Raw genomic sequence first — 24,626 nt, forward strand, 5'->3', positions numbered from 1 at the left:
GAGGCTTGGGATCAAGATGTTTAGAAACAACAATTTTTTTGATTCCATGATTTCCCCCATTTTCATGATGGGGACATGACTGCCTTTGCTTGTCTCCATCCCACAGGCTCTTCTTAAGTGGCTGCAACAAAGGAGCTCTAGGGCCCTCCTTTTTTAACCTGGGTGAGGGGAGCTCTTGATTGCTTTAAGCAGTGGAATATGGTAGAATAGGTGCCATATGACATCCAAATCTAGGTAATGAAAAAGCACAGCTTCTAGATGGCTCAGTTTTTAGGAGATGCTCACTCTGGGGAAACCAACCACTGTGTTATGAGGGAGCCAAAGAATCCCATGAAGTGAGACTATTTGAGGGGCTCTTGTGGAGAAAAATCAACATGCCGAGTGGATAGCCAGCACCAACCACTGGCCATGTGTGAGCAATCCTGTATGTGATTCAGCCTCCAGGCTTCGAGCAACCCTGATGCCAAGGTGAGTGGAGGGATGCCATCCACACTGTACCCAGACCAAAATCCAGATGGGTAAAGCATTGTTGCTGTTATTTTAAACCATTGAGTCCTTTAGTAAGTGGAATAAGCCCTCTTCAGCATCACTTTCACACCATTATGTCTATTCCACACTGTGAATCTTGCCTTAGAGTTTGATCATGATGGTTTATCTCCTCTACATGAAGTAAGGAATCTCATCTCCAATATTTCTCACATTCTTGCTGAAGAAGGGGTCTCAATGCACAATCACCCTGGTTATCTAAAATGAACCACGCAAAGACTTTCTTTAATCTATCATCATGAGGCCCAGGTTTCTGGGGCTTAGTCACCTGAGGGCTTAAGGACTGGCTGATGCAACCCTCTCCCCTCGACACCCCCCCCCCCCCCCCACCCAATGGGTGAAAACTTAACAGAGGCTTTAATTAAACTCAAATTAACAGTCCACTCTGACTCCAAAAATGTGGTTTGAGGCTTTCGAGAAGGCTCACATGATAAAGGTCAGAGTATGGGAGGGGCAACTCAGGGTTAAAAGACCAGAAGGAAGCAGCAGCTGCTCAGAGCTGGGCAGTCTTCCTGGAGAGATGGTCCTGTTCTTGCTCCTGGTGGCCCTTCTTCTGTCCCCTACTGGGGAGGCAGGTGAGTGATGGTCCCACCCTCAGAGGCCCAGTCCCACCCCACATGGACAGACCTCCTCAGACGCTACACTCATGCACAGCCTGGGCCTGGTCCATCTAAGAAATTATCTGAACTCAGGGAAACCGTGATCCCATCTCCCCTCTTCAAACTTTGGCTCCACGAGCACAGCGGGCAGGCTGGAATCTTTCTTTCAGGGAAAATCATCGGGGGCCATGAGGCCAAGCCACACTCCCGTCCCTACATGGTGTTTCTTCAGTCCAAGATTTCAGGGGAACCTCACATATGTGGGGGTTTCCTTGTGCGTGAGGACTTCGTGCTGACAGCAGCTCACTGCCTGGGAAGGTGAGGAGCAGGGCCTGGGCCTCCATGCCGCTGTTGAGCCTCCAAGGAACCCTCTTAGAGCTGTAGACCTGTGCACCCAGGTAACAGAGGAAGCTATTCAGAGGACAGGTGAGCATTGGGGAGAGAGGAACAGGTCAAGGCCAGTCGCGCATGGAGGGAAGGGACAAGCAAACCTGGAACATAAGGAAGCCAAGGTTGTGGCCTGGAGCCCACAGTGCAAATGTGAGAAATTCCTGTCTTCCTTCGAGACAGCCAAGCTTGTGCAGGACTGAACACCCTCCGTGGACTCCAGGAACTACCACCCTGCCCAGGGTGCCAGGGAGCAGACAGTTTAGAGACGCTCAGCCCCAGGGCCCGTCACCTAGAATTTCGCCACTCTCCCCCCCACCAAGTCGTGCCCTGTCCCAAGCTGAGCTCTTTCCTCCCAACTGCTGGACCATACCTCCTGTGACACCCCTTCTCTCTCTGCTCTCTGTGCAGCTCAATCAATGTCATCCTGGGGGCCCACAACATCATGGAACGAGAGAAGACCCAGCAAGTCATCCCAGTCAGGAGAGTCATCAAGCACCCAGACTATAATGATGAGACTCGGGCCAACGACCTCATGTTACTGCAGGTGGGACATGTGGCTGCACTGACTCCGGGACCTTTCCATCCAGGGCCCTGCATCCCCCATGACCTCATTCCTGACCCTCCTCCTGTGCCACCCCTCCGTGGTCCCAGGGCTGTGAGGGGGCAACCCCCTGACTGTCCTGTAGCCTCTGTGGGCCATCAGTAGGTGAGAATGTTTGTCCTCTACCTTCAGCTGATTAGGAAGGCTCACTTGACGGATGCAGTGAGCCCCATCAGTCTGCCCAGGCGCTGGCAGGAGGCGAATCCAGGGATGATGTGCAGTGTGGCCGGCTGGGGGCGACTGGGGGTAGATATGCCCTCTGCAGGCAAACTACAGGAGGTAGACCTTGAAGTCCAAAGTGAGGAGAGATGTATCGCTCGCTTCAGAGACTACATCCCCATCACGCAGATATGTGCTGGAGATCCAAACCTGATGAAGAGTTCTTTCTTGGTGAGATCCCCAGTGTTATCCATGCAAAACCCTGGGCCCAGCTGAGCTGTGAGGACGGGGGGCTGTGGGAACGATCCCCGTCCCTGTGTCCCCGGCCTGTCCTCCTATCTGGTCTCTGTCCTGTGTCCCTGGGGGGTGAGCACTGCCCCACAGTCACAAATGGGCAGAGACTTCCTGCAGGTGGAGCAGCAGGATTGTCAATGCAAGGATGAAACCTCGGGACCAACAGGACCCTGATGTCAGCCAGGACCCCTAACAGAGACCACCCACCCCAGGGTGGCAGGGAGACTAGACCTGAAGAAGCTGAGCTCAGCCCTTGCTCTCTCTGCGTGCAGGGTGACTCCGGGGGCCCACTCGTGTGTGATGGTGTGGCCCAGGGCATTGTGTCCTATGGAGAAGAGTGTGGTATGGCTCCAAACGTCTACACCAGAATCTCCAGCTTTCTGCCCTGGATTGAAGAAACAATGAGAGAGTACAAACAGCAGGGATCAGACTGAGGTGCCCCTGGGATGGACCCTCCATCTTCCCTGGGAATGGAGGCGTTGGTCAAAATGTGTGGAGGAAGGCTGTCTGAAACTTAATAAACTTTCATCTCTTGAGCAGAAATCACTGATTCCTCCTTTATTCACATATTCGTTAGGTACCTACTATGTCAGGGAACCATCTCCTCCCATTTCTGATCTGTCACCAGCTGCCCCCCACCCCAGCCCATACACCACGCCTCCCAGCCCCACCTTCCATCTCTGGAATAAAAACACCTGCTGTACTGATAGCCAGCTCCCTCAGTCACATGTCCTCAGGGCCAGCTCTCCTCCAGGCTGCCCATTAGCTCCAGCAGAGAAGGGAGACCCCTCTCAGGAGTATAGGTCCCTCTTAATTCTGACCCTCGTGTCTCATCCGTACGCCCTCCTCCTCGTCCACACCGACTCCCCTCCCCCACATCCCAGTGCCCAGGGGGCAACAGAAGAGAATCCAGATTTGGAAAGAGGACCACCTGAGAAGCTCTGGGGTTGAGGGGGCACTTGTCCACCCTAACAGAAGTGGGGGAGGTTTACAAAGGTGTGGCTCACCCCATGAGTGTTCCCTCCCCACATCAAAGGAGACAGAGATCAGAAGCCTGAGAAAGTTCCATGAGGGCTTCAGTATGCCGAGGCCCAACTTCAGTGCCAATTGTAAACACAACAAAAATGTGAGACTGGAACCCGGGCAAGATAGGAAATGGGGTTGCTGTTTGGTCACTTTGGTGAATTCAGGTCCATCTGCTCCCAAACCAAGTTCAGCCGCTTCCTCACCCTTGGCAACAAGCAGACCCCTCATCATACTCCTCACCACTTGTCCTCTAGCCACCTATTCTAGGCCTTCCTCTGCCTCCTGTCGGCTTCACAGGGGCAGCAGCCGAATCTCTCATATCCCCAGACCTCCCTTACTGAGTAATTATTAATGATTAATGATATTATCAGAATCATACAAGCACCAAGAGTGGAGAAATGAAGATTCAATTACTGAGGGGCTCTTGGGGATCCAGCTCCTCTTGGCGTTAAAGGGAAGAACTTTGGTATTCTGTTCGTTAGTCACTAGTAGTATATTCCCTATAACATTAATTATACCTGATGGCACACCTCTGGGAACACTGGCTCCCAGGTAATGTGCATTAAGCTAAAATACCTTTGTTTGCTGCTGCTGCTGCTAAGTCACATCAGTTGTGTCCGACTCTGTGCGACCGCATAGACGGCAGCCCACCAGGCTCTCCTGTCCCTGGGATTCTCCAGGCAAGAACACTGGAGTGGGTTGCCATTTCCTTCTACATTTGTTTAGCTCACAGGAAACAAGCCCACTGATGAAAGACTTTAGGACAGAAGAAATTAACACAACCGTCCTGAGGCTGACTGGAACCAGGAAATGTTTGACTTTACTCAGTTCCCTTCTAGTATAAAAGTAGCCTGAGGGAGGGAGGTGGGAGCAGGGATTGGGATGGGGAACACTTGTAAATCTATGGCTGATTCATGTCAATGTATAGCAAAAACCACTACAATACTGTAAAGTAATTAGCCTCCAACCAATACAAATAAATGAAAAAAAAGAAAAAAAAAGAAAAAAAGGTAGCCTGAATTCTAACTAAGGCTAGGTGATTCTCTGAAACATGAATCCACCATCTTCTTGGTCTGCTAGCTTTCTGAATAAAGTTGCTATTCCTTGTTTCAGCAACTCATCTTGGGATTTATTGGCCTGTTGCTTAGCAAGTAGTCAAGCTTGCACCAGGTAACACTGGCTGCACCACAGGCGTCACTTTCTCATTCCTTCTAGTGAATCTTTGTGTGCGAGTGTGGTGATGGTGTCATTCTCTCCTAATCCAGGGCAGAGAAGGTGCTCATCTGTGGCATGCTGACACCTGGCTAGGGGGGAGCACAGCTCTCAAGGTCTGTGGGGACCCTGAGCCTCCTCTCCTTCCTTCCTCTATGCTTTGTGTCTGGAAGGAAGAAACCCCAGCAGCTGTGACCTGGACAGACCTTTGGGAAGATGCAGCCAGTCCAGCTCATGATGGCCTTTTTTCTGCCTTCAAGGCTGGAACTGGTGAGTGACTGCCCATTCTTGAGGGTGTAGCCCATCTCACCAAGCCTCCCACAGTCCTGACCCTTCTGCATCCCTCCAGTTTCTGAATCAGCTTCTATCCCAACCAAGAACACAAGTTTGACGCCACATAGACACTCAGCAAGGAGAGGTGGCAGGCAAACTGGAAGATTGTCACTAAGATCTTTCATGGGTCTCAACCTCTCTCTCACCACAGGAAAAATGGGTTGTGCATTTGGTAGAGGATGTGAAGCTACAAAACCCAAGTAAGTAAAATCCCTCACACCAGCCAGGAAGAGACAACTCGGACAAACCAACTACTGTACAGGAGTTGTCAGTGGACCCAGCTTACGAACCAGTGCCTTCCACCCCTCACTCCTGTCCAGGATAGGAGGCAGGTGTGCGATTGATCGAAGGTGCTAGATGACAGCCCCCGGAGCTCTCCAGGTGTCTTGGCTCTTTCCCAGGCCCCGAGCAGCTCACTTTCTGCCCCACCTCCCCCACCTCTCAGGCCCTTAGCTACACCACTGTCTCCACCCACCCCGTGACCTGAAATCCCAACAGCACTATCCCCAACAACCTCAGCCAAAAGCTAACAGGAGGCCATTCACTTGTGCAGCCAATGAACATTTTCTGAGATCCTGCATGCGTTATGCCCTAGGATATGAGGATTTTAGAAAACTCACCTCTATAAGTTCCCCGTGCAAACACACATTAATTTCACACTATTCCTGAGAAAGCTCCCAGAAGCCCTGCACTCATGTCGTTGAAAAACACAAGACACAGTGTCACTCCCCCAGGGCTGTCTGTCACCCCAGTGTCCCCTCAGCTGCAGCCCTGCCCTGAGGTCACCGCCTGTCCCGGCTCCTGGGCCGCATCTCCTGTGACTCCACGCTCCTCACACCCCTGCTCTGCTCTCTGCAGGTCAGTCACCCTGGGGTCACAGCGTCAAGGAGCAGGAGAGGGTGCCGCAGGGCCACGTGATTTTTTCCATGGAGAAAGATGTGTCCTTAAAGACACCATAGAGACATTTGTTTTCCTAAGCACCACTTATTTAGGAGGAAGAAAATAGTTTCTCACCACTCTCTGCCATAAAACCATCATAAACCAAGTACTCTATATTTGTGTGGAATGTCTCAATGTGTGCGGGGTCTCTGTCTTGTCATCGTTGTCTCTATGGCCCTATCAGTACCACTATCTTCATTACTATGACTTCATTTGCTAAAGCAAGAGCTCCCATCTTATTCTCATTCTTTAAGCCTGTCTTCTCCAATGTTGGCTACTGGTTTTCCACGTCTATTTAGAACCAAAAAAGTTCTGTGAAATACTTTCTGAGTGTAATGAATCTGTAGATCACTTTTTGGAGAATGAATACCTTAAAAATATTGTCTCTTCCAAATATGAATATGCAATATCTTTATGATTTAAACTTAGTTATCTGACCATTTCCATGATTTTAATGTTTTTTTCAAATTTCATTTTCTAACTATTATTGTATAGATAGAGAGATGATTAATGTTTGAGTTGATTTTCTGCCCAGAAAAATTGACAATTACTAATTGTAATCATTGATCTGCAGGTTCCTGGCTATTCTTTTTGTATATTATGTCTTGAATATTCATAGTTTTATTTCCTCTTTCCCTGTCTTAAATCTTTTACTTCTACTTCCTGCTTAACTGTAATGGCTAAAATCTCTAGCATATTATTGAAGAGAAATGATGATTATGGCTATCTGGGTGACCTTGTATTGTTTTGCTCTCGAATGTAAAACATCCAACATTTCATCATTAACTATATTGATTGGTGTGGAAACTTTTTAGAGACCATTTATCAGGATGAAGACCCTCTTTTCTGCTCCTATTTTGTAAAGAACTTTTTAAAATGAAGGATAGTGAGATTTAGTAGATACTTTTACCCCCTTCAGTTGAATTATCATATGGTGTTTCTTCTTTCACAGTCAATGTGTTGTTACAGCAATTGTGCTTTGAATGAAAGCCACTCATCCTCAGAAAAACCCAAATTAGAAATGATCTGATACTTTTGCTTATGGGCTGATTGGATTGCATCAATACCGGAACAACATTAACCCATAAAGTTCTCCTCCCATATTGTCATCACTGGGTTTGTCATCTAGGTTTTGCTAGTCTCATAAGGGAGATGGGTAGCATCCACTTGTCAGCAGAAATTGTATACCATTCTTTAAATTGTTCTCAAAGATTCCCAGAGAATTCTTTAGAGCCTGTGGCTGTCCTTGATGGACTATTTTTGAAAATAGAATCAATTCATGTAATGTTTATAGGAAAATTTAAACTTCCTGAGTATGTTTCTTTAAGTTATATTTTCCAGGGATTTGTAATCCCATGTAGATTTTCAAAATTGTTCACTTCCCTGTGACCTAGAGGTTAGCATGGATAAGATTTATGAATGTATATATGCATACATATATCTCCCAGATAAAACTCTTCCTTAGTTCACCCACCCTGTGGCTATAATTTTCACTATCTCAATAGTGTCTTTAGTAATCAGAATTATCTTGATCTTTACATACCTAACAAATTTTTCATGTAGATAAAAATATCCATCATTATTGATAGTCCATTTTATATCTTGTATTAATTTGCTTTTCCAAGGCTAAATGTATAAAGAAATTTCCCTACATTCAAAATTTTCATGTTTTACTTTCAATTAGTTAGAGAAACAATGTTAAGTGGTCAATTTTATTTTTATTCACAAATAGCCAACAGATTTTACTATATTTTCATCATTTCTTACCATTTTGAATTCCTTTTCTTTTATTTCCATTATGATTTTGCTTATGATTTACAGTGGATCCATGAACATGCCTCACATCACATGTAGTCTGATATCCAGGCCACGCAGTGCATGGTTCCGAGAACATGTGGTGTGAGGAGACCCCTTGGTTTACTCCAATGATTCTCCAGCCTGAAAGTTATTGACCATCAGTTCAGTTCAGTTCAGTTCAGTTCAGTCGCTCAGTCATGTCTGACTCTTTGCGACCCCATGAATCGCAGGACGCCAGGCCTCCCTGTCCATCACCACTCCCGGAGTTCACACAAACCCATGTCTAGTGAGTCGGTGATGCCATCCAACCATCTCATCCTCTGTCGTCCCCTTCTCCTCCTGCCCCCTACCCCTCCCAGCATCAGGGTCTTTTCTGGTGAGTCATCTCTTTGCATCAGGTGGCCAAAGTATTGGAGTTTCAGCTTCAGGATCAGTCCTTCCAATGAATACCCAGGACTGATCTCCTTTAGGATGGACTGGTTGGATCTCCCTGCAGTCCAAGGGACTCTCAAGAGTCTTCTCCAAACCACAGTTCAAAAACATCAATTCTTCTGCACTCAGCTTTCTTTATAGTCCAAATCTCATATCCATACATGACCACTGCAAAAACCATAGCCTTGACCAGACAGACCTTTGTTGGCAAAGTAATGTCTCTGCTTTTTAATATGCTGTCTAGGTTGGTCATAACTTTCCTTCCAAGGAGTAAGGGTCTTTTAATTTCATGGCTGCAATCACCACCTGCAGTGATTTTGGAGCCCAGAAAAATAAAGTCACCCACTGTTTGCACGGTTTCCCCATCTACTTGCCATGAAGTGATGGCAAATATCTACTGACCATCAACTCTTTTTAGCTAAGATGCTACTTTTCAAGAGACTTGAGATCAAGATTTTTAGAAAGAACAATTTTTTCAATTTCATGCCTTTCCGCATTTGCATGGTGCAGATATGACCTCCATTGTGTGTCTTCATCTCATAGGCTCTTTTTATGTGACTGCAATATCTCACCTCCTGCTGGGAGGTGGAGTCTAGGGCCCTCCCTTTTTAATCTGCTGAAAGCTTTTGCTCTTGATTGCCCAAGCAGTAGACATGATAGAATGGATGTCGTATGACATCAAAGTCTGGGTAATGAAAAGAACAGAGCTTCTAGATGGTTCACTTTTTAGGAGATGCTCACTCTGGGGAGCCAGGCACTGTGATTGGACAGAGCCAAAGAATCCCAAGAAGTGAGACGACATGAGGGGCCCCCGTGGCAGGAAACCAATTTGCCCAAAGGACAGTCAGCAGCAACCACTGGGCAAGTGTGAGGGAGCCTTCTAGTGATTCAGTTTCTGGGCTTCAGGCTTCCCTGACACCAGTGGGAGCAGAGGGGTGCTGCACACATTGTACTGTGAGCAAATTGTAGCTTCATGAGTCAAGCAATGTTGGTGTTATATTACTTTTTTTTTTTAAGCTTTTTTTCTTTTGATCTTAATAAATTTTTTTTTCATTTATTTTTATTAGTTGGAGGCTAATTACTTTACAATATTGTAGTGGTTTTTGTCATACATTGACATGAATCAGCCATGGATTTACATGTATTCCCCATCTGGATCCCCCCTCCCACCTCCCTCTCTACCTGATCCCTCTGGGTGTTCCCAGTGCACCAGGTCCGAGAACTTGTCTCATGCATCCTACCTGGGCTGGTCATCTGTTTCACCCCTGATAATATACATGTTTCGATGCTGTTCTCTCGAAACATCCCACCCTTGCCTTCTCCCACAGAGTCTAAAAGTCTGTTCTGTACATCTGTGTCTCTTTTTCTGTTTTGCATATAGGGTTATCATTACCATCTTTCTAAATTCCATATATATGTGTCAGTATACTGTAATGGTCTTTATCTTTCTGGCTTACTTCACTCTGTATAATGAGTGAAGTTTGTGTGACCTCCAGTTTCATCCATCTCATTAGAACTGATTCAAATGAATTAATTTTAATGGCTGAGTAATATTCCATGGTGTATATGTACCACAGCTTCCTTATCCATTTGTCTGCTGATGGGCATCTAGGTTGCTTCCACGTCCTGGCTATTATAAACAGTGCTGCGATGAACATTGGGGTGCATGTGTCTCTTTCAGATCTGGTTTCCTCAGTGTGTATGCCCAGAAGTGGGATTACTGGGTCATATGGCAGTTCTACTTCCAGTTTTTAAGAAATCTCCACACTGTTCTCCATAGCGACTGTACTAGTTTGCCTTCCCAGCAACAGTGTAAGATAGTTCCCTTTTCTCCACACCCTCTCCAGCATTCATTGCTTGTAGACTTTTGGATAGCAGCCATCCTGACTGGCATGTAATGGTAACTCAATGTGGTTTCGATTTGCATTTCTCTGATAATGAGTGACGTTGAGCATCTTTTCATGTGTTTGTTAGCCATCTGTATGTCTTCTTGGAGAAATGTCTGTTTAGTTCTTTGGCCCATTTTTTGATTGGGTCATTTATTTTTCTGGAATTGAGCTTCAGGAGTTCCTTGTATATTTTTGAGATTAATCTTTTGTCTGTTGCTTCATTTCTATTATTTTCTCCGAATCTGAGGGCTGTCTTTTCACCTTGCTTATAGTTTCCTTTGTTGTGCAAAAAGCTTTTAAGTGTCATTAGGTCCCATTTGTTTATTTTTGCTTTTGTTTCCAATATTCTGGGAGGTGGGTCATAGAGGATCCTGCTGTGATTTATGTCAGAGAGTGTTTTGCCTATGTTCTCCTCTAGGAGGTTTATAGTTTCTGGTGTTACATTTAGATCTTTAATCCATTTTGAGTTTATTTTTGTGTATGGTGTTAGCAAGTGTTCTCGTTTCATTCTTTTACAAGTGGTTGACCAGTTTTCCCAGCCCCACTTGTTAACGCTAATCAGCGAATATAGTAAAGTTGCAGGATACAAAATTAACACACAGAAATCCCTTGCATTCCTATACACTAAAAATGAGAAAACGGAAAGAGAAATTGAGGAAACAATACCATTCACCATTGCAACAAAAAGAATAAAATACTTAGGAGTATATCTATCTAAAGAAACAAAAGACTTATACATAGAAAACTATAAAACACTGATGAAAGAAATCAAAGAGGACACAAAGAGATGGAGAAATATACCATGTTCATGGATTGGAAGAATCAATATTGTTAAAATGGCTATACTACCCAAAGCAATCTATAGATTCAATGCAATCCCTATCAAGCTACCAACAGTATTTTTCACCAAACTAGAACAAATAATTTCACAATTTGTATGGAAATACAAAAAACCTCAAATAGCCAAAGTAATCTTGAGAAAGAAGAATGGAACTGGAGGAATCAACCTGCCTGACTTCAGACTCTACTACAAAGCCACAGTCTTCAAGACAGTATGGTACTGACACAAAGACAGAAATATAGATCAATGGAACAGAATAGAAAGCCCAGAGATAAATCCACGAACCTATGGACAGCTCATCTTCGACAAAGGAGGCAAAGATATACAATGTTGGTGTTATTTTAAACCACTAGTCATTTAGTAACTGGAATAAGCCCTCTTCAGCATCACTTTCACACCATTCTTGCCATCCCACACCCTTAATCTCACTGTACTTATCTGATCATGATGGTGTACTCTCCTCCACCAGAAGCAATAGAGCTTATCTTCAGTGTTTCCCAAAGTCTCTCACACAAAGAAGTCCAAGACAGAATCACTGTGATGATCTAAAGAGAGCCACAGAAATGAAAACATTCTTTGATCTATCATCCTGAGGCCCAGGTTTCTGGGACTCAGGGACTGGAGATCTGCTGATGCAGTATCCCCACCACCCCACAGATAAGAACTGATCAGAGTGTTTTGTTAAGTTCTCCACTGAGACCCCAAGACTTGATCAAACAGTGGTGTGACACTTTCTGAGAAGTCTCCTGTGATAACGGCCACGACAGCAGAGGAGACACTCAGGGTTAAAAGATCAGAAGGAAGTAGCAACTGTTCAGAATCTGATCAGCCTTCCTGGAGAGATGGTCCTGTTCTTTCTCCTGGTGGCCCTTCTTCTGTTCCCCACTGGGGAGGCAGGTGAGTGATGGTCCCACCCTCAGAGTCCCAGACCCAACCCACATGGTACAGACCTGCTTAGATGCTACACTCATGTACACTCTGGCCCTGGTCCATCTAAGGAAATTTTTGAACTCAGGTTGAATTTTCTCAAAGACCAGCAACCTTGGTCCCATCTCTTTTCAGCCTTTGCCTCCATGAGCACAGTGGGCAGTCTTTTATCTTTCTTTCAGGGAAAGTCATCCAGGGGCATGAGGCCAAGCCACACTCCCATTCCCTACATGGCATTTGTTGAATACCAGGTTTCAGAGGACATTTTCAGCTGTGTGGGTTTCCTTGTGCATGAGGACTTTGTGTTGACAGCAGCTCACTGCTTGGGAAAGTGAAGAGCAGTGCCCAGGCCCCCACCCTGTGTTGACCCCTTGCAGGGGACGTAGGAAGCCCTTCAAAATCCAGGTGAGCTTTGGGTAGAGAGGGCCAAGTGCATGCCAGTGGAACATGCAGAGAAGCAACTGACCAGACCTGGAATGGAATGAAACCAAGGTTGTGCCCTGGACCCTAGAGTACATGTGTGAGAAATTCACGTTTCCCTCTGTGACTGTCAAGCTTCTGCATGACTGAACACCCTCATGGACTCCAGGAGGTCCTCCCTGCCTGGGCTGCCAGAAACAGACTCCTCAGAGATGCTCAGCTCCAGGGCCCATTGCCTAGAATTCTCTCCCCTCCAGTCCCACCCTGTCCCAAGCAGTGATCTTTCCTCCCAGTCACTGGCCTGTATCTCCTGTGACACCTGCTCCCTCTGCTCTCTTTACAGCTCAATCAATGTCACCTGAGTGCCCACAACATCATGGAACAGAGAGGATCCAGCAGGTCATCCCCGGGACAGGAGCCATCCGCCACCCAGACTGTAATGGTAAGACTTGGCCCAACGATATCATGTTACTGCAGGTGGAATGCATGGATGCACTGTCTCTGGGACACTTTCCTCCCAGGGCTCTGCATCCCCCCTGGCCTCATTCCTGCCCTTCCTCCCGTACGACCCCTTCTGTGGTTCGAGCACTGAGAAGAGGGTAACCTCATGACTGTCCTGCAGTCTCTGTGGCCATCAGTAGGTAAGAATGCCTGACCTCTTCTTCAGCTGATGACAGCTGACTTGACAGATTCAGTGAGCCTTATCAATCTGCCCAGAAGCTGGCAGAAGGTGAAGCCAGGTGTGTGCAGTGTGGCCGACTGGGGGCAACTCGGGCTAGATATGCCCTCTGCAGACAAACTATGAGAGGTAGGTCTTCAAGTTCAAAGGGAGGAGATATGTATCACTTGCTATGCTGGAGATCCAAACAAGAGGAAGAATTCTTTCTCGGTGAGATCCTTAGTGTTATCCATGCAAACCCTTGGGTTAGCTGAGCTGGGAGGATGGGTGGCAGTGGGAATGAACCCTGTCCCTGTTTCCCCAGCCCGTCCTCCTATCTGGTCTCTGTCCTGTGTCCCTGGGGGGTGAACACTGCCCCAAAGTCATATATGGGCAGGGGCTTCCTGTGGGAGGGGCAGCAGAATTGTCAATGCCTTGATGAAACCTCAGGACCAACAAGGCCCTAATGTCAGCCCAGGTCCCTAACAGATACCAGCCTGGTCATCAGAGGAGAGAATAACTGAAGAAGGTGAGCTCAGCCCTTGCTCTCTCTGCCCATAGGGTGACTCCGAGGGCCTGCTCCTGTGTAATGGTGTTGCCCAGGGCATTGTGTCCTGTGGATAAGAGTATGGGAGGACTCCAAATGTCCACACCAGAATCTCCAGCTTTCTGTCCTGGATCCAAACAACAGTGAGGCAGTACAAATGGCAGGGATCAACCTGAGGTGCCCCTGAGATGGACCCCTCCATCTTCCCTGGAATGGGTGCACTGGGCAAAGTGGGTGAAGGAGGGCTGCCTGGAATTTAATAAACTTTCCTCTTTTGAGCAGAGATCGCCAATTCCTCTTTTAGTTTCCTGAGCACATTTTTTAGGCACCTACTCTGTCAGGCAACCATCTAGTCACATCTGATCTTCCTCCTCCAGCACATACACCGCACCCCACCCCCACTTTCCAACTCTGAGATAAAAACTCCTGCTGTACCGACAGACAGCTCCCTCCAGCCACATGTTCCTAGAGCTTGTCCCCCTGCAGGCTGCCCATGAGCTCCATCAGAGAAGGGAGACCCCTCCTCATGACCCTCTTGTTAACGATCCTCGTGTCTCATCCATATGCCCTCCTCCTCATCCACACCTACTCTCCTATCCCTCATCCCAGTGCCCAGGGGGCAACAGAAGAGAATCCAAATTTGGAAGGAGGGCCACCTGCGAAGCTCTGGGGCTGAGGGGGGCACTTGTCTATCCTAACAGAAATGGGGGAGGTTTACAAAGGTGAAGCTCACCGAATGGAGTCCCTCCCCACATCAGAACAGACAGAGGTGAGAAGTCTGAGAAAGTTTCAGGAGGGCTTCAGTATTCCCAGGCCCAGCTCGAGTGCCTGTCACAGCCCTGTCCTGGGGTCCTGGGTCCAGGGCTCTATGCAGCCTCTGGTGTCTTGACACCACATCCTCCTTCAGCCCCAAGTGACCTTGAGGGAGCTCTTCCATATTGGGTTGAGCCAGCCTCTCCCCACCTTCATTATTCCCATGTGGGTGTGTATATAAATATATTTATCTTTAAAGGAAACTCATTGTAATAAAAAGTTTTGGATTCAGGGGTATCCTAATGTTTCAAAGACTTCTTATAACCTATAGGTTATTGACTCAATTTTTCCTTCTATTTATCAATAATCTCTGAATTTTTTTTAATCTATGAATGTATTCAGGAAAGTTACTAACTTTTAAAACATGCAGCTCAGGGAAGGCTAGTCTGAAGGGGAGTGATTTGCTGAACATTTGCATGATAAGTGAGTTTTGACTGTGACCAAATGTATTTTGGATGGAAAAACAACAGACATCATAGTTAAATACAGAACATATAAATAAGAAAGTTAAAAGAAGTACAGAATTCCATCATCCTCAGATCATCATTAATGCTTAAACATGTTTCTCTTTGCTCTTTTTCTATTTGTTCATAAGATATTGTTCCTTCAATTCACTTGGGATTGGGTTGTATAGAACTCCTCATGCTGTCCTTTCCATTCCTCTTTCTTCTGTCCTCATAGTGGTGAGAGTGTGGGGTCATCTGCACATGTTTTGGATGACCTGGCCAAGGGTTATCTGAAGCATGGAGCTCTGGACACTGGACAGAGAATACTTTGCGGGGAGTAATTACTCGGATGAGCAGCATCCATATCTCTTTCACTGCTCACCAGTCACCAGCATGTTTGGAGAGGAAGCCCCTTCCCACTCACGAGCACTCTGATTTAGGTGGAAGTACCCCCATCTCAGCCTGAGGGATGCTCAGTGCCAAAGGTCCCAGGGATGGTTTGTTTTGGTCCAGTGAGTATCAAGTCCAGGACTTTTGTTCAGAACTGTGGGATAGGAACAGCTCCCTATCTTGTGGAATATTTACATTTAAAGAGGCGATTCTAAACATTCCAAAAATGTGAGGCTAGAATGGTAATAAGACAGGAAATGGGATTGCTGTTTGGGGCACTTGGGTATGTCCAGGGTACCTGTTCATAAGGCAATCCAGCCTCTGCCTTCTTACGTGGCGCCAAGCAGATGTCCTTGTCTTGGTCCTCACCATCTTTCTTTCTACCCACAGATACTATCTACCTCTGCCTACTGTCAGCTTCTCAAGGGCAGGAACCATGTCCCTCTGATCCCTGGGCCTTGCTATTGAGTAATTATTCATGATCTCATCAGAATCATAAAAGAACCAACAGTGGGGAAATGAGACAATCTTTTTTTTTTTTTTCCTTCTCATAGAAGTTATTTATTGGTACCAGTGGAAATGCAGTGAAGTTTAACTACGTACAAAATGTAAACTGTTCATTTTCAGTAGTTGAGTCATGTCTGACTCTTTGAAACCCTATGGACTGGAGCAAACCAGGCGTCCCTGTCCTTCACTATCTCCCAGAGTTTGCTCAAACTCATGTCCATTGAGTCAATGGTGCTATCCAACCATCTCATCCTCTGCTGTCCCTTTCTCTTGGCTTCAATCTGTCCCAGCATCAGGGTCTTTTCCAATGAGTCAGTCAGCTCCTCACATCGGGTGGCCAAACTATTAGAGCTTCAACATCAGGCCTTCCAGTAGGATGTTTTGAGAGAACAGCACTGAAACATGTATATTATCTAGGGTGAAACAGATCACCAGCCCAGGCTGGATGCATGAGACAAGTGCTCGGGCCTGGTGCACTGGGAAGACCCAGAGGAATCAGACGGAGAGGGAGGTGGGAGGGGGGATCGGGATGGGGAATACATGTAAACCCATGGCTGATTCATGTCAATGTATTACAAAAACCACTACAATATTGTAAAGTAATTAGCCTCCAACTATTAAAAATATATGGAAAAAAAATAGATAAACATGGAGACAATCTTGATTCAGTCACTGAGGTGCTCCTGGAGTCCAGCCCCTCTACTGCTCCATTATGGAAGAATCCTTGCCATCTATTAGATTAATGACTAATGAGGTGTTGAATACAAGTTTTAATTATACATGATGACCCATCTCTGGAATCCTGCCTCCCAAGTAATGAGCATTAAGCTAAAATGCCTTTGTTTACAACACAGGACACATCCTGGTCAGGCCCACCAAAGAAAGACTGCAGGATAGAAGAAACCGACACATCCTCGCTGGAGGCTGACAGGAACCAAGAAATGTTTGGTGCTACTCCCTCCTCTTATCATAGTGTAAAAGAAGCCTGAATTCTAACTCAGGCAAGATGGTTCCTTGGGACACAAGTCCACCATCTTCTTGGTCTGCTGGCTTTCCAAGTAGAGTCACTATTCCTCGCCCAAACAACTCACCTCTCTGTTTACTGACCTTCTGTATAGCAGGGAGCCTAGACTTGGTAACACTGACTGCACCCCAGCCTCCACTTTCTTGTGCTTCCTCTTGCTTTGTGACTCTGCAGTGGGAGAGCAAGTGTGGTGACTGCCGTTCTCACCTATCTCACAGCAGAGAACATGGGCACATGTGGCGTGCTCACACCTGGCTGGGGGTGCACAGCTCTGGGAGGTCTGGGGGTCACTGAACCTCCCCTCTTTCCTTCCTCTATCCTTTGTGTCTGGAAGGGAGAAACCCCAGCAGCTGTGATGTGGGCAGACCTTCTGGAAGATGCAGCCACTCCTGCTCCTGATGGCCTTTCTTCTGCCTCCTGGGCTGGGACAGGTGAGTGACTGTCCCCATTCCTGAGGGCAGAACCCATCTCACTAAACCTCCTGCAGTCCTGACCCTCTGCTCAGCTCCAATTTCTGAACCAGCTCCCATCCCAACCAAGACTACAAGTTTGATGCCACACAGACACTCAGCAAGGAGGGATGGCAGGCTGGAAGAAAGATTTTCAGTAAGAGCTTTCATGGGTCTCAGACTCTCTCTCACCACCAGGAAAGTGGGTTGTGCATTGGCAGAGGATGTGAAGCTAAAAAACACGAGTAAGTAGAATCCCTCAGTCCAGCCAGGAAGGGACAACTCAGACAAACCATCCACAGTTTGGGAGTGTTTGGTGGACCCAGTTAAGAACCAGAGAAGACTTCTCAGTGCCCCTCACCCTTCACTCCTGCTAGGAGAGAAGTCCAGGCTGATTGATCAGAAGTGGCTAGGTGACATCACCCAGAGCTCTCTAGGTGCCTTGACTCTTCTCCAGGCCCCAAGAAGTCCGTTTTCTGCCCCAGCTCCCCTTGCCTCTCAGGCCCGAAGCTGCCCCACTGTCTTTAGCAGTGCCCTCCCCCATCCCTGTGGTCTTGAATCCCACCAGTACTATCCCAACCAATCTCAGCCAAAAGCTAATAGGAAGCCATTCACTCGTGCAGCCAAAAAAACATTTACTGAGATCCTGGGATGCATTAGGCTCGAGGACATGAGGGTTTTACAAAATCTACCTCTATAAGCTCCTAGTGCAAACTCACACTAATTTCACAATATTCCTGAGAAAGCCCCCAGAAGCCCTGCACTCTTGTCACTGAAAAGCACAAGACACAGTGTCACGCCCCCAGGGCTGTCTGTCACCCCAGTGTCCCCTCAGCTGCAGCCCTGCCCTGAGATTGCCACCCGTATCGGCTCCTGGGCCGCATCTCCTGTGACTCCACGCTCCTCACACCCCTGCTCTGCTCTCTGCAGCTCAGTCAGCATCACCCTGGGGCCACAGCGTCAAGGAGCAGGAGAGGGTGCCGCAGGGCCAAGTGATTTTCTTTCCTTGTAGAAAGATGTGCCTTATAAGACACCATAGTGCCATTTATTGTCCTAGCACCACTTATTGAGGAGGGGAAAAGATAGTCTTTTCCTCATTCTCTGCCATAAAACCTCTATCATAAACCATGTTTGATATATGTGTCATTATTTAATCACTAAGTCAAGTCTGACTTTTGGGACCCCATGGGCTATAGCCCACCAGGCTCCTCTCTTCATGGGATTTTCCAGGTAAGAAATCTGGAGTGGGTTGTCATTTCCTTCTCCATGGGATCTTCCCGGTCCAGGGATTGAACCTGGGTCTTCTGCATTATTTGGTGGATTCTTTACTGTTGAGCCACCTGGGTAGCCCTTGATATGTGTGTATCATTGACCCAATATGTGTGTGGTCTCTTTTTCTTGTCCATTAGTCTATATCCCTATGCTCCATCAATGCCACACAATCTTCATTACTATGACTTCATTTGTTGAAGCAAGACCTACCATCTTGTTCTCATTCTTTAGGACTACTTGACTATTTTTGGTCATGGGTTTTTCTACATCTATTTTCCATGTCTATTTAGAACCAAGTAAGTGCTATGAAATACCTCTTGGGTGCAGTGAATCTATAGATCACTTTTTGGAGAAATGACATTTTAAAAATATTTTCTCTTCCAAACATGAACATGAAATATCTTTCTGTTTAAATCTTGTAAGTGTCTCTTAATAAAGTTTTATAATTTTCACCATGTCTTTTCTTTAGGTTTATATTTATTTATATGACAATTTTCATGCTTTAAATTTTTTTTCATATTTCATTTTCTGACAGTATTACCATGTATATAGAATATAGCTAATATTTAATTGATTCTGTGCCTAGAAAATTTGTCAAACTCTCTTAGTAATCATAATAATGGGTCTGGAAATTCTTCGGCATTCTCGATGTATACTATATCTCAAATATTCAGTTTTATTTCCTCTTTCCTGTCCTTATATCTATAAATAGAAGCTTTCCTTCTATTTCCTGCTTAACTGTACTGGCTAAAATCTCTCATATAATGTTGAAGAGAAATGATGATTATGGCAATCTGTATGACCTTGTATTGTTTTGCTCTCAAATGGAAAAACAGTCAATACTTCATCATTAAGTATAATGATGGGTACGGGATTTTTGCAGAGACGTTTTATCAGAATAAAGAGCCTCTTTATTGTTCCTATTTTGCTAAGAATTTTTTAAAATAATAGTGAATTTTAGTACATGCCTTTTCCCCCTTCAGTTGAATTATCATTTGGTGTTTTTTCTTTCATCAAACAACATGTTGTTATAGCAACTGTATGTTTTTTTTAAAGACTTCAGCTATAACTTTATTAATTAGACACACTCCAAACTGATAATCAGGAAAGCAACAGGTGTTGGAAGGGGAGAAACATATATACAGTAATTGTTTGTTGAATGAAAAGCAACTCATCCTCAGAAAAACCCAAATTAGAAATGATCTAATGTTTTTGCTTATTGACCGATTTGACTTACATCAATACTGGAATAACATTAGCCTGTAATGTTCCTCTCCTATATTGTCATCACTGGGTTTGGTATCTAGATTTTGCTAGTCTCATAATGGAGATGTTTAGCATCTCCTTGCCAGCAGAAATTGTATATCATTCTTGGAACTTTTATTCTCAGATTTCCAGTGAATCCCTATGAGCCTGGGACTGTCCTTGATGGACTATTTTTGAAAACTGAATCAAATTATTTAACATTCATAGGAAAATTCAAACTTCTTGAGTATGTTTCATTAGGTTACATTTTCTAAGGATTTGTCATTTTCATGTGTTGCTGTTCAGTTGCTCAGCTGGGTCTGACTCGTAGTCCTGTGGACTGCCACCAGCCAGGCCCCTCTGTCTATGGAATTTTCCATGCAAGAATACTGCAGTGGTTTGCCCTTTCCTTCTCCAGGGAGTCTTCTCTACCCAGGGATTGAACGCATGTCTCTCTCTCTTTTTTCTTTTTTGAACCTATGTCTCTTGTGTCTCCTGCATTAGAAGGCAGATTCTTTACTGCTGATTTTCAAAATTACTGGCTTCCCAATGACCTATAAGTTACACCCAACACATATTTAGTGTAGATGAACTCATCCATTATTATTGATGGTTAGTGCTTCTTATATCTGTATAATATACAATATTAATATTAATACAATATCTGTATAATATACTCTATTTTTACAATGATGAGTGTATAAAGAAATTCTCCTATATTCAAAGGTTGCAAGCATAAACCATGCATTAGAGAAAGGATTAAGTTCTTTGCAGCTCTGAGAATAAGTGATAACCTGCAGGTATTTATATATGCATAGAGGATCTTTAACTTTCATAAGATTTTCAAGTGGCCTTAAACAATCCACAAAAGGCTGAGAATAATTAGAATTCAATTCTGACATTTTGGCAAAACTTTAACCTTGCTGTAGGGCTTTCTGAGGCAACACAGTGTCTTCCAAGTATTTTACGTGTGTCTGCCAACCCCCTGTGTTACTCTGCAGAACTCTCCCGTCCTCTCCTCTCAATGGTGAGTGTCCCCTTCTTCATGTCTCACAGGGAGCACAGCAGTGAGGTGCCTCGTTCTTAGGAGCTAGCGCCCGTGGTGCAGAGATGGGTTTAGGCTGATGGGCCTATCATGGATGGATAGGATCTGAGATGCTTTTCCACAGGTTCTGAGGGCTGTGAACAAAATCAAGTCACTGGGCTTTTTCTTTAGGCAGGGAAGCTTCTGGGACACAAAACATTCACCTCAGGAGGAGGCAGAAAAGTAGAAGCCGTCCCCAGTGTCGTGATTCACTGAGAGCTTGTTGGGGGCTCAAGTGACCTGAGAGAGAAATGGTCAGTGGCAGAGCCTCACTCTTCCTTTTCTTTCTCTGGCCGTGCCCTCCACCCTCCCAGGATCAGAGCTACTCAGGGCTCTTGAGAGCTTCTAGAAAGAAGTGGGAGCAGCAAGGGTCTGGGTGGGACTCAGGACCAGGGGGTGAAGACACACAGGTTCCATTCCCCGAGAGGGAAGAAGGAAGTAGACAGGTCCCAGCCTTGGTGCCTCTGAGGACATCACTGAATGTGGTGGGTTTGGGGTTCTGGGGCTCAGTGCCCAGCACTCCCCCCGGTGCCCTGGGCTCCCATTTCTGTGGCCGGCACTGACTCAGCAGCTGTGCGGGCTATTGAACTGAAGGCTTCAGTTACTGCCTTCCCCCAGGTCCCTGGCAGTTGGTGGGCAAGCCTCTTGGGCAGCTCTGGGTGATGAAACTTATCACAGCAGCAGGAGAATGGGACTTCGAGCCCCCAGGCCCCACCTTCACCTTTCCTTCCTCTCCCAGGGGCTCAAAGTCTAGCTGGAGGAAGTAGGGGCAGCAACTGACTGGGCAGACTTGCTGGGAAGATGTGGCCGCTCCTGCTCCTGGTGGCCTTTCTCCTGTTCCCCAGGGCTCGGGCAGGTGAGTGACTGTTTCCACCCTCAGGGGCCCAACTCTACCTCATAGACTCTGAGGTCAGACCACCCAGACACTTCCTAGCTCTGTATCACTGGGCAGCTTGCATGAGTCCACAGTTTCTCAGCTTCAGATTCTGAGGGCAGAAATTATATCAAGCCTACCTGGAGAATCACTATGAGAGTTAAGAGACGGAGTGCACATAAATCTCTCAGAACCACCCTGGCAGGTACTACCGGCTGTATAAATGTGCTCTCTGAACTGAGTTTGCAGCCCCTGTGTCAGAGCCTAGGAGATCAACATACAGCGATAGGGGGCCCATCAGCTCATCTCTAGATCCTTAAATTCATGAGCTGGACTCACAGGCATCTGGAAAGTTCCCTGAGGAAGAAAGTGCCACAGAACTTCAGGGACAGGCCCCTCCAGAGGGCTCTGGATTTGCCATCCCCACAGCAGAGAAACCCTCCTGTGAGGGAGCCTGCAGCTGGCCCTTCCTTCCGGGCAGGTGGGAGGGCGCTGAGGCTGGATCGAGAGCCAGCAGCACTTCCTGCAGGGTCCTGGAACCTCCCCCAATTCTGCACCCTGCAGAACCCATTCTCACCAACCACCAGCTCAGCCTGTCCCTGCAGCATCTCTCCTGCTCCCCAACTTCCAGTCTTTCTGGAGCCACCAAGCTGATGTTCACACACCTGCCAGTGCAGAGATAATCCTAGTGCTTCCTTCCAGGGCACATCATCGAAGGCCGAGAGGCCAGGTCCCATTCCCGCCCCTACATGGCATTTATTCAGATCTGAACTCCAGTAGGTCTGAAAGTTTGAGGGGGGTTCCTGGTGTGTGAAGACTTTGTGATGACAGCAGCTCACTGCCCGGGTAGGTGAGGACTTAAGGGACTTCTGGGCGCCAGCAAGGCAGGTCCAGAAGGGCTCACGAGAGGAGTCACTGAAAGAAGGGTTCTAGCCACGAGTGGGTGAAAAGAAAAAGACCATGTAGAGCTTGGCAGACAAGAAGCAGGCCAGTGTGAATGGAGGAGGACTTGATTAAAAAGAACAAGAGGGAGAGTTGAAACCTTTGCTCTGGGGCTCAAATTATGACTTCAAGTTATTTTTGCAATCTCTTGTTGGGGAGGCAAAATTCAAAATCACTATGTCCTCTACCACCTCCGGCCCAAGGCTGGGGAGACCCAGGGCACAAAGTTCAGCCCCATAGCCCTGCTGTCTTTGTTCCCTCGGCTGAGGTCTGTCAACCCTGGGTATTCACTTGACTTGTATTGCGAAACACAGTTCCCGTGGTTCAGACCTTACCTCTAGGCTCTCTTTCCTTTGCAGCCAAATCAATGTCATCCTGGGGGCCCACAACATCAGGACACTGGAAGGCACGCAGCAACGCATCCCTGTGCTCAGACCCGTCCCCCACCCCGGGTACAGTCCGCAGAGCCACAGCAATGACATCATGTTACTGCAGGTACCCACCCTCTGGTTCTTCAGCTGGGCGGCTCGTTCCCAGCCTGGGGGCTTCCAGTGTCCTGGGATCAGGGAGGAGGGGAAGCCGGGCAGAATCCCAGGGTGGTGGGGGCCTTCCTGTGTCCTGGGACAGGGAGTGGGGAAGCCGGGCAGACCCCCAGGGTGGTGGGGGGCATGGGGAGAGTGTAGAATAGACAGTCCCTCAGTGCCTGCCCGCTTCTTGTCAGCTGGCGAACAGAGTCCAGCGTAATCAATTCGTGAGGCCGGTGCCTCTGCCTCAGACTCAGAACAGACTCAGGCCTGGGATCCAGTGCACCGTGGCCGATGGGGCTGACGGCCTGACTGGTCTGAACACGAGAACAGACACGCTCCAGTGTGCGCAGCTGAGGGTGCAGAGGGATAGGTTGTGCAGTAGACGCTTCATCTCATACAATGGCCAAACACAGATCTGTGTGGGGGACCCGAGACAGAGGAAGTCTGCCTTTGTGGTAAGACCACGCATCTGCCAACACTGACAGGGAACCCTGGGCAGACCGGGCAGTGGGACAGATTTCCCATGGCTGCAGTCTGGGGCCTAGATCAGAGGGATGGGTGGGGGCTTTCCCCCATCCATCCAGTCTCTGGGGGAATAGGAGAAGGACCAGACACACAGGATGTTCATGTGCAGTGTTTTCCTGGGGCCAGTGAAGGGGCCTTGACCTGGGTTGGGCTGGAGAAGCAACCACAGTCAGGGCTGAAGCCCAGTGATGGGAAAATTCAGAAGCTTTTCTTCTGCACCCCACCACCCTCCCATCTCACACACAGCCAGCACTGGAAGGAGCTCTCCTCAACCCCCATCTTCTCTGAGGGTTGAGAGAGGGCAACAGGAGTGGGGAGTCCTGGAAAACTGAGTGTCCGTTCCCTCCTCTGCCTGTAGGGGGACTCCGGGGGCCCCCTCGTGTGGAACAATGTGGCTCAGGGCATTGTCTCCTAGGGAGACAGGATGGGGACCCCGCCAGCAGTCTTCACCAGAATTTCCAGCTTCCTGCCCTAGATAAGGAGATCAATGAGAGGCTTCAAAGAGTGGAGACCAGAGTGACATCCCACGAGACTGACTCTCCTCTGGGGCAGAGCCCAGCTCCAGGGCAGTTCCCAGAGTCTTAATAAACATCCTAGTCTGGAGTGGAAATGACTGATATCTAATGTGTTCATTAAACATGATTCGTGTACAACAAAGTATGCCAGGACTGAGGATATACTTCATCTTCATGAGGAAGATGGGGCCTCTTTCTCAGGACAAGTGAATCCCAATTCCTAGCATCCAAGGGTCAGCAGGAGCTTCTTCTCTCCTCCAAGCCATCCATTCCTCTGTGTCCCCTCTACCCACAGCGTGGGGATGGATGGAGGGACCTACCTCTTCCCAGAGTAAGGTTCCTTGCTCTCCAGTCTACCAGAGACACCCCCTTAGGTACGTGAGAACCACATGCCATTGGCCTG

The 24,626-nt window shown here is 47.1% G+C and overlaps 2 protein-coding genes and 1 pseudogene across 2 annotated transcripts in view; all 3 read left to right on the top strand.

Annotated features, from left to right (window-relative positions):
* The first annotated feature begins 1,066 nt into the window (after nucleotides 1-1,066).
* On the top strand, nucleotides 1,067-3,023 carry LOC136146956 (mast cell protease 3-like). Its single transcript, XM_065906059.1, has 5 exons — nucleotides 1,067-1,121; nucleotides 1,316-1,463; nucleotides 1,944-2,079; nucleotides 2,269-2,526; nucleotides 2,862-3,023. The coding sequence occupies exons 1-5, from the start codon at nucleotides 1,067-1,069 to the stop codon at nucleotides 3,021-3,023; spliced, it is 759 nt and encodes a 252-aa protein (XP_065762131.1).
* An 8,869-nt stretch (nucleotides 3,024-11,892) lies between these two features.
* The window catches only part of LOC136147002 (mast cell protease 1A-like), a 124,121-nt gene continuing 111,387 nt past the window's right edge, over nucleotides 11,893-24,626 (top strand). Inside the window, exon 1 of the mRNA XM_065906089.1 lies at nucleotides 11,893-11,955. Coding sequence (XP_065762161.1) covers nucleotides 11,901-11,955 — 55 coding nt within the window. The 5' untranslated portion in view covers nucleotides 11,893-11,900. The remainder of the gene's footprint in view (nucleotides 11,956-24,626) is intronic.
* Nucleotides 17,168-24,228, top strand: LOC136147463 (cathepsin G-like; annotated as a pseudogene).

This window comes from Muntiacus reevesi, chromosome 15 (assembly GCF_963930625.1).
Source record: "Muntiacus reevesi chromosome 15, mMunRee1.1, whole genome shotgun sequence".
NCBI classification, from domain to species: domain Eukaryota; kingdom Metazoa; phylum Chordata; class Mammalia; order Artiodactyla; family Cervidae; genus Muntiacus; species Muntiacus reevesi.

Coding starts and splice junctions, on each gene's coding strand:
- LOC136146956 (XM_065906059.1), top strand. CDS start 1,067: ATGGTCCTGTTCTTGCTCCTGGTGGCCCTTCTTCTGTCCCCTACTGGG. Junction 1,464..1,943: donor GCAGCTCACTGCCTGGGAAG/GTGAGGAGCAGG, acceptor CTCTCTGTGCAG/CTCAATCAATGTCATCCTGG. Junction 2,527..2,861: donor TGATGAAGAGTTCTTTCTTG/GTGAGATCCCCA, acceptor CTCTGCGTGCAG/GGTGACTCCGGGGGCCCACT.